At 34.6% G+C, this 10,535-nt stretch overlaps 2 protein-coding genes across 3 annotated transcripts in view; one reads left to right on the top strand and one right to left on the bottom strand.

Moving 5' to 3' along the window:
* Window positions 1-578: 578 nt before the first annotated feature.
* On the bottom strand, window positions 579-3,931 carry LOC106459032 (zinc transporter 1-like). The gene has a single exon (XM_013918607.2). The coding sequence runs from the start codon at window positions 3,662-3,664 to the stop codon at window positions 2,279-2,281; it is 1,386 nt and encodes a 461-aa protein (XP_013774061.1). The 5' UTR covers window positions 3,665-3,931; the 3' UTR covers window positions 579-2,278.
* An 828-nt stretch (window positions 3,932-4,759) lies between these two features.
* LOC111085726 (elafin-like) overlaps window positions 4,760-10,535 on the top strand; it is a 38,371-nt gene continuing 32,595 nt past the window's right edge. For both annotated transcript variants that reach the window (XR_002610542.1, XR_002610541.1), the window contains exon 1: window positions 4,760-4,836. The gene's annotated coding sequence lies outside the window, so the exon portion shown is untranslated. The remainder of the gene's footprint in view (window positions 4,837-10,535) is intronic.

Below are 10,535 nucleotides of genomic sequence, written 5' to 3'. Positions count from 1 at the left end.
TAATGTACAACGTTTCGACATGGTTTTGTCATCATCAGGTACCTTGTCGAAACGTTGTACATTACCCATTCAAGCCGTCTCCAAGCATTATTAGTCTCAAAGTGGGTTCCTCATTATCGAAATTGTGAAATTACTAAAGTCCAAGGGACTTAAACGTTATATCATTAACGAGTAAATAGTAAATAGAAGTGTTTTAAATGTCATTGACCCCCTGTGTTTCAGCGGTAAGTTTAAAGGCTTATAATGCTAAACATCCGGATTCAATCCTTGTAATGTACACAAAACAGATAGCCTTTTGTGCAGCTTTGTACTCAACAAACAAATTAAATGCCATTATAACCCTTTGAAACTAGTAATTTCGAAGAGTTTTAAGGAATTTAGTATGGATTTGCTGGTCCACTGTTCACAAAAAAACAAAGATCGCTCACCATACTTTAGGGCCACTTTCGACACACTAGGTATTCGGCCATGCTCAACTCTATACTTTTAGCATGACTATATACATTTATACTTGTTTTTCAACCTTTATTGTAGTAAACTAATAATAGTATTGTTATCTTTATTTTTTTTCATAACGAATTTTTATTTTCCATAAAACTTTCAAAAATTGTCAAATACAATATCATTATTTTTGAGAGCTCTAACCTAAGCGTTTTCTTACAGAATTTAACGAAATAACAAAATTGAACTTCATAAAATAGCTACAAAATTCCAGTTCAAAAGACTTGGTCTACCAACATTTATATTAACAAATCCTATTGACATTACCACAACATACCATAAACTGCAGAACAACTTACATAGACGTGATGGGTCGTATAACAAGTCATATTAAAATCATGAAACTAATTACCAGACAAATTTGAACCATGCTAAGCAATACAGTGTAAACTTTCAAATCAAATGTTAAGTATTTATCTATGATTCCAGATACCAGTATGTTCTATTATTGTCTAATGAATAGAAACACCCCTCACATGTTTTGCATATATACAGTTCAAATTTATAGAAACTCTATTGTATTTTTTCTGCTGTTCATCACACTTTTTGACACTTGATTAATTCTTTTCCCAATAATTCACTTTTCGTTCATTCTAGACCAAAGACGTCTGTGGACTCTTCATTAAACTAACCTCACAGTTATTTCTAGAACTCAGACTACAGACTTTTGCCGGGCGTTGGCCCGCAAACTTTTATACATTTGTCGAGATTTGATTTCACAGACATTCTTGTTGACAATATTATCTTTTTTTTTGGTAAAACCCACGTTCAAAGATTCCATTTGTTATATTTTATTTCTACAATTTTTGGTTAACCTAACTATAACTTCTCAAGAATAAACAAACAACTTAATCAATTATTTTAAATTTTAAATATCTGGACATTTTCATTATTTGTTGGTAATTAGGTTATTATGGTATTAATCCACCATCCACGACATTTCTACAAAGTATCTTATTAAGGAAATTATGAAGTCAGATACGGTATTTAGTTTTGAATCGACGAAAAGAACATTAGTAAATTTGTTTTGGAAACAACTGTATAGATGTAAATTTCAAGAAGCGTAATCAAACAAAACTAGAAAATGTGTCACAAAAGCTATGTAAAGAGTAATGCTAACAGTATAGCAGAGTACCTCGGTATAACAATACAAACGTACGACTTTTCATCTAACTCTAACTTCTACACATAATTACTACACAATGATATTCTAGACAGCAATTCATTTTACCTCAGTAGGTTACATAAAAATTAAGTTAAAGAAAATATTTAATTTTATCCACATACGGGCTACTTAGTTGCTTTAGTTTACTCTCTAACTGAAGTTTTGGAAAACTTCTTCTGAGTGTCCTGAAAAGGTAGTATTTTTATTTCCTGCCTTTAATTAAAATTGTTTTGTATTTTTCAGACACTCGACATTGATTACTTTTCTTTCGTTTAACCTTAGTTTACGGATTTTTTTCTACTTTTGTCTTACATCAAATTTCTTACCACATAGTAGATGTCACAAATAAAAGTTTGTCTTTTTTTCCAAATATCACAGTTCTCTTTTTATCACTCTTTTCAAAGCTTCGAGGGTAAATTTTTAATTCACTTCCATGTTTTACACAGCAAATTGTTACTTGTTCCTTTGTACACCAATTTCTTTCTTTGTTCTTATATACTTATTTGTAACAAAATATTCGGTTTTTTTCTTTCTGGTGTCTTAAAGTTATATATATAAATTTATTTACACCTTGAAATTTCAAAAGTGGGTTTTCATATTGCCTTCCAAATGTCACACACGAGTTTCCTTGCTTTCTTTCAAATTTTTGAAAATATGTGCTACTGACTCTGCACAGAAACTATCACTATCAAAATTAGGTTTAAGCACCATACTTTGCTGTTGTCGTTCGAGTTCCTTGCACATTTTTTGAATATTGATCTTATCATGAACAAGTGGTACAATACCAGAAACAACCTGATCAACGACACCAAAATTACTTACACGGAGGGGTTCATAATTATCTCTACACCTATTCTCCAATTGTTTTGTGAAAGTTTGACGTAAAGACCCACAGCACATTAGAGCCCCGCATGTTCTTGACTCCGAACACTGGGTAATACATTCTGAACTTCTGAGAAATCCTCTACTCCTGAAAAATTCTGGCTGTACAGTCACGAAAGCAATACCTTCCTTTCGAAAGAAATTCTCAATATGATAAGTAATATTCGGGTAGTCATGGGAAGAATTCAATATTATATGAAGTGTGGCGATCGCACGATCACTGGTCAGTTGCCATACGTGTAGGTCGTGTACGTTTAGAATGGCCGGAAATTCCAACATCAAGCGTTTCTTTAGCATCTTGACGTCGATGTGATGGATTACACTCTGAAGAGGAATCAGTCCACTTTCTTTCATGAGTGGATAACTTGTAATGATCAGGATTGCAACAGTGATGAGGCCAAGGATGGGATCGGCATATTTGATCAAACCTCGGTCATCCTTGTGAAGAACAAAATAAGAAACTATCGTAACTAAAACACAACTGCATGAGTCTCGTAGAAAATCAAGCATTCGACGTAAATAACGTGAGTATTGTGTAACGTTGGTACTATTTAATCCACGTGTTTGGCCATATAGTAGAGTTTCACTTGTGTGTTCGATGTATTCCAGATGGACTGGTTTACTTGTGTGTTCATCTGTACACAACACCAAGTTGACTTCAACATCGTCCCCATGAACGGTTAGATAGCAACCTTGGTGCCTTGAATAGCCTCCAATCAAGACTGTACAAACACAGTTGAGACATAACCCAAATACACCAAATGTTAACAGGCCGTATGGATACTGAGGTTCAATGTTTGCATGAGAAGTATGAAAAATTGTTCGGATGGATTCTACGCAAATGGTGAAACACAGAGCAACGAGAAATAACACATTCACTAGGACTCCCAGCACCTCTACACGTGCCCAACCAAACGTATTTTCCAACGTTCTTTCCTTAGTCATCTTAAAGTTGATAATAAGTAAAAGTAGGGAGAACACATTGTACAACATGTGGTAAGAGTCTGCCAACAAAACCAGAGATCTTGTAAAGTGGCTGGCCACAATCTCTGCTCCAAAGAAAAATCCAGAGAGAGCTGTCATAACATACAACTTCGACAGTTTACACGTACTCATCTTGATTGTACTTTATAGACGTAATAAAACATCAAAAAACGACTACTTCTCTGTCTAACATGATGTTCTATCTTTGTTGAAGACCGATGCTCACTCAGAATCATAATCTTGAGTTAAAATGATCTTCGACAAAACCACATAAAAAGATATTATGGTATTGTCATTTTATACTATTAAAACGTTTTCCCAGTTTATTTACTTAGACTAGAAAGTATACTAACACTACTGAAACCAGTCAACATGTTTTCATCTTATTGCTAACGCGGATTACACTGAACTGAACAGAAGGACCTTTGATCGTAAGGACTGCCTCCCCCCCCCCATTCCCCGCACTCTCAACTATGTACTAGTATAGTCCTCTTATGAAAACCCACGTGATCTTATGATGTATAACATTCTACAAATAGCTCACTAAAGATGCTCTTATGTTTTCTTCTTTTTTAACAGTTATTGAGAGCAAAAATGCATTAAAAATCTACTCTCCTTGAATATTTGCCCGAAAGGTGGCGCTAATTACAAGGAAAACTTTTTGTTGTTGTTGTTTCAAGCAGTAATTGAAGTGGTTTCATTTCTTACAGTACATTATACTCTATATCACATACACTCACCCAATCAAAATACAAACACGTATCAGAGTCTGTATCAAGTTTATGTTGAGATGTCTCAACAAGAATTAAACTATCGTCTTTCTCAGTCCACCGTTTCTTCAATATTATTTTTTATGAATAGACCATTGTGTTACCACAGTGTAAAAAAGAAAAAACTAAATCAAAAATGCGGTTTCTTCGCAAAGTGTAATAAAAAAAAACAATGTTCACAAACAAAGTAAAGGTTAACATATTAGTAGGCTATTGCTACACGAATTTAATAAATCTAAAATGTGAAACTTTTAGTCATCACGCTGTTGAGTGGCGTTAAATTATAAATGTAATGTTTACAAGTTCTGTGACTTGCGCTATTTCATGAGTAATTTTTTCAAAATTAAACAACTTGCATTTATGTATGCATACATTTCTATATCTAGTAATTTCAAAGTACGTCATGCGTGTTTTTTTTTTTTTTAGGCATGCGTCACGCGTGTAACTCAATATTTTATAAACCGAGAAGAGTTGCTTTTTGTTCTTGAATAGATAATACTTCAATGTGTATTCAAAACTTGAACTCGTGGTTTGGTAAGTACCTAATACCTAAATGATTAGATATATCTAAGTATGTTAAGATATCTAAAATTCAAAAAGCCCCGGTTAAACTAAACTAAATACCTTAGACGTCTATATATATATCTTTAGAGAAGCTATTTCTTTACAATATGAAGTGAATGATAGTTGCCATTTTCGTTTTATCAAAAAAGTGTTCGTAACACAATCAACCTAAAACTCAAATTCTGCATACAACATTGTGTTGCTTTAACATCGTTGGTTAAGAACACTAAATTAGCTGATAAAACAGCACAGTTAATAAAAATAAGTTTATACATGTAACAATATATGTTAGCTGTGTGACGATCTTTGAACTTTGAAATCGATTAACCATTTCATAGAGTCTAATCAGATAACCATCAGCCATTTCATAAAGTCTAATCAGATAACCGTCAGCCATTTCATAAAGTCTAATCAGATAACCGTCAGCCATTTCATAAAGTCTAATCGGATAATCGTCAGCCATTTCATAAAGTCTAATTGGATAACCGTCAGCCATTTCATAAAGTCTAATCGAATAACCGTCACCCATTTCATAGAGTCTAATCGAATAACCGTCAGCCATTTCATAGAGTCTAATCAGATAACCATCAGCCATTTCATAAAGTCTAATCAGATAACCGTCAGCCATTTCATAGAGTCTAATCGAATAACCGTCAGCCATTTCATAAAGTCTAATCGAATAACCGTCAGCCATTTCATAAAGTCTAATCGGATAACCGTCAGCCATTTCATAAAGTCTAATCGGATAACCGTCAGCCATTTCATAGAGTCTAATCGAATAACCGTCAGCCATTTCATAAAGTCTAATCGGATAACCGTCAGCCAGTTTGAATACAACATTAGAAAACATGAAGTAGTAAAAATTAAGAACTAAGGACAGTATAATGAATATGTTGTACCCTTTTCTAAAAACAATATGTCTGCATTGATTTGTTCTTGATTTAGCGAGTCAGTTTTTATTGTATTATGTGAACGACTGTTGAAAATTATTCATGATGTTAGAAAAGCACGTAGGTTCAAGAAGTCTTGATAGAAGTGAATAAAAACCCTATAACCCAAGCTCTTTAGAAATTTGGACCTTTCGAAAGCGCTCGGGTTATGGTGTTTTACTCATTTCCGTTAAAAATTATATCCACTTTTTGTACGTCACGTGACACATAACAGTTACCGTAATCTATGATAATTAAAAGTGCGTCTCTGTGGGTCTGTGTGAGCATCACGATGCACACATCTACAAACTTTTAGAAGATGAAGGCTTTTCAGGAATACATAATATTACTAAGATATTTGTTTGTAGAAAAGCTGGTAGCTGGAACCTGTCTATAACATTATTTACTTTTGAAGGTGAAATGAAACAGATAAAACTCACCAGTGTCCGATGGAATGGCAAATAGTGATTCGAACTGTTTCGTTAGACATTACAAGCAAATTTTTGATTGGAATGCATTGAGTTAGTACAGTGTAATGTCTGTTGCTGGGTGTAATTTGTGCCATACTTGACACAACTGTCAATGAATTGGAATGCATTGAGTTAGGGACACACAGTGTAATGTATGTTGCTGGGTATAATTTGTGCCATACTTGACACAACTGTCAATGAATTGGGATGCATTGAGTTAGGGACATACAGTGTAATGTCTGTTGCTGGGTATAATTTGTGCCATACTTGACACAACTGTCAATGAATTGGGATGCATTGAGTTAGGGACATACAGTGTAATGTCTGTTGCTGGGTATAATTTGTGCCATACTTGACACAACTGTCAATGAATTGGGATGCATTGAGTTAGGGACATACAGTGTAATGTCTGTTGCTGGGTATAATTTGTGCCATACTTGATACAACTGTCAATGAATTGGGATGCAGATTCACCTTATGGAGAACAGAATGTGGTCGAGTTCAAAGCTTGAAGGAGAGCTTGGCCACTTATGTAGATGGTTTGAAGAAACTGCATATGATGACATTCTCGATAATGTCTCCTGCAGATTGCAATGAGGTAGTCATTGATAGGTTCATAGATGGGCTGTCTAGTTAATACTTGTGGTGTCATACAGTACCCAGAATCTTTTTTTCTCTCTCTCATAGAGCAATTTTCCTGATAATGTGGTTTGAAAAAGAGGAAGAAGCCAATATTAGTGACAATTACAGTTACAGACTCACATCAGATGCAACTTCCTAGTTATACAACTGCCCCAAGGTAGACAACAGCACTGAATGCCAGCTTACCAATTTCAATTCAGTTTCAATGACTATATCATCAATGCAGCCAGAGTTAAAATCTCAAAGATTCCAAAGGCACCAGGGAAGGAGCCCATGCTTCAAGTGTGGCTCATTTGAATCACTACTTTTGGAATATTATTTCAACAAAAATGACTATCAAACACGAGTACCATTCAGACCAACGTTACAGTAGCTATTGGTTGGTTTCTTCAGAAACTTGAGCATATACCAATGGTGAAAATATGGTGTGAACCAAAATAAATATTATTAAATGTATTGATCTCTACATCATGTAAAGCACGTATAGATACTATATCCTACAACCTTTTCTACTGCCATATGCTAGTTCGGATGATAGTGAATCAACTAGCTATATGAATGATTTCAAGAGGGGTCATCCATATTTTGCTGACTTCTGTGCTAGATGAGCTGCGTGTGTTTCGGTGAGGTAAAATCTTCTTTTATTTTCTATTTCTCGTGTTGGTGGGTCATTGAGTTAGGGACATACAGTGTAATGTCTGTTGCTGGGTATAATTTGTGCCATACTTGACACAACTGTCAATGAATTGGGATGCCGATTTCACCTTATGAAGAACAGAGTGTGGTCGAGTTCAAAACTTGAAGGAGAGCTTGGCCACTTATGTAGATGGTTTGAAGAAACTGCATAGGATGACATTCTCGATAATGTCTCCTGCAGATTGCAATGAGGTAGTCATTGATAGGTTCATATGTGGTCCTGAATTCTGAATATTTTGTTGTTTTGTTTCTCAAATGTATTGCAGCCAATATTCACAAGAGATTATGTAAACCACGTTTTAATCCTTCATTGGGTCTTCATGTGGTGTGATGTTCACTAATCGCAATTGTATTGTTTTGAGACTCTGAATACTGTTTTGATTCTATGTTTCTTGCCTATCTTTTGTATTTTTTCACAATAATTTTCTTTTTGCTTATTCTTAGCGTTCTTCTACTTTACATTATTGTTTATTAAATGTTCAGGGTATCCATTGTCAAGAAGGATTCCACTGTTATATTTTGTTGTTTACTCTTCATGTATAACATCCTCGGTATCATAAATATCATGCGTTCTGTAGCCTAGACAGTGTATGACACCTGTCTTTATACGAACTGAGTATTTATCCAGACCTGAGAGTGCCTTATAAACTCCTGTATACATGAGTTATGTGTCCTAATGACCATCACGTCCAGAAATGGGAGCTCGTTAATTTTACTATACCTACTGTAAGAGTTGTCTTTAATCATATGGTTCATGATTTTTTTAACCTTTTCTGTAGTGGCCATATTACAAATGTATTGTCAACATACCTGAGCCAAATAAGCGGGAGTTTCGAAGGCTATTTCTTCTAAATGTTTCATGTAGAGGTTACTGAGTATTGGTGACTGGGTTCTTGTTGTTAGTGGTATTTTTCTTTTTATTGTGAATCCCGTTATTATAAAAATTGTCAAATGGGTAGGTTTTATAACAAATCAGTCAATAACTTAAGATAACAATTTATTTTTATAATAGGAAGACCCAGGAAGATCGAATCCCGACTCCTTCAGCTACATAAAGTCCTTCTTAGGACTACCCTGAAAACAGCAGCAGATTAACTATTAATTAGTCTTAGGCTACTGACCATGACAGAAGATATATTTTTCTGTCTCCAGCGTAGTGTCAATTGTCATACCTACCATGAGATGCCCATTTTATTCCGAAATACAAAATTAGGTAATGCACTGGTGTCATAAAAATTTGAGAAACCTCAGCGGAGGAACTGACATATTTTGTGTGTTTTTGTTTGTTTTTTTTAACAATCTACAAAAGTCACTTCATTCTATTGTGTGGTGCACCTTGGGCATATTGCTATAAAATTATAAAATATATATAAACTTTAAAATGAAATACAATACCTTTATTAGAGATCGAAACGACAAATGAAACATTTCACGCAAAAGAAAACACAATAGGAGCATCTAATATGACCATCAAGTTAATTCTTCTTCAAAAAAAAGCATTCTGGTTTTTGTAAAACCTCATCGTTTGAACCAGCTGAGAGCCAAATCTGAAAATTGTGAACATGATATAAATCAAATATATAATCGGTAACAGTGATCTGAAATATGAAATTCGGAAAACTATTAGAGCTGTTTAAGCCTTCGAGAACGTATAATGATATTTCTAATCTCTATATGCATGTATGGTTATAGATGTGAGTAGCTAAAGCTAAATCCCTCAATCATAGTTTCATCGTAATGCAACCGACCCAGAATAATTAAACTTTTTAATGTTTTAACTTGATCAAATACATGGGGTACATTCAGTAACTTATTTTCTAGTTACTGCTTGCACACCGTTGAAGAGTAATATTGATAATACAGACCTACTGAAGACATCTTGAAAATTAGAGGAAGGTGTAGTTTTTAGGTAATCCGGCTTCTTAGAGTCTAAACAAATTACTTGAAATATCAAATGTGAGAGAAATGTTACTGTTTTATAATTTTATTCACAACTTAGTTATTCTTATTGGAAATGAAATCGCACTCACAAATATAGATTAGTAAAATTAACTGAGAAATTCATCTGAGTCATTGGTGAATCGTATGACCTACTTGAAGCAATTCATGGCTTAGTAACACGGTATAACGAGTTAGTTGACTTAGATTCGAGTCTTATGATCAACCTATTATTATTATTATTTTGAAGTATGGGTCAAAAATATGTGGAAGTGAGTCTTATGACTCACACCTACGTACGGCATGAGTGGGAAATGATATGAACTTTTTAATAGTTTGTTTGTTTGTTGTTGAATTTCGCGCAAAGCTACACGAGGGCTATCTGCGTTAGCCATCCCTAATTTAGCAGTGTAAGACCAGAGGGAAGGCAGCTAGTTATCAGCCAATTCTTGGGCTACTCTTTTATCAACGAATAGTGGGATTGACCGTCACATTATAACGCCCCTACGGCTGAAAGAGCGAGCATGTTTGGTGGGACGGGGATTCGAACTCGCGACCCGCAGATTGCGAGTCGACCTCCCCAACCAACTGGCCATGCCGGGCCAAATATGTATTGAACACAGTGACAGCTCTCGCAGTGCAAAATCATCAAAGCCCAAATAATTGAATTATGTTTTTCTGGTTTCAGTTAAGCTCCTTAATATCTTAATAAAATCTCCACTCTAGTCTCTAAGGCTAGAAAGGATAGCAGTTTCTTAACTTGATTTTATCGTCTTTCAACAAAAGGATGACAAGTTATTTGAGGTGAATAGAACCGTCTGACTCAGACACGAATAACTTGACATCCTAAGTACAAGCTAGTGACCCATTTATTTGAATCACAATACTAGAGTGTAATTTTCAGTTTTGAGAAATAAATTTTCCGTGAGATAGCATTAAATTATTAACTTTGCATAATGGATATTAATTGCATGCATAACATACACAAATATTT

This window comes from Limulus polyphemus, unplaced genomic scaffold (assembly GCF_000517525.1).
Source record: "Limulus polyphemus unplaced genomic scaffold, Limulus_polyphemus-2.1.2 Scaffold25, whole genome shotgun sequence".
NCBI classification, from domain to species: Eukaryota; Metazoa; Arthropoda; class Merostomata; order Xiphosura; family Limulidae; genus Limulus; species Limulus polyphemus.
Note: the sequence above shows the minus strand (reverse complement) of the source record. Positions and strands in the feature narration are given on the sequence as shown.

What these genes read in the sequence shown, in the direction of transcription:
- LOC106459032 (XM_013918607.2), bottom strand. Translation starts at nt 3,664, where the DNA reads ATGAGTACGTGTAAACTGTCGAAGTTGTATGTTATGACAGCTCTCTCT.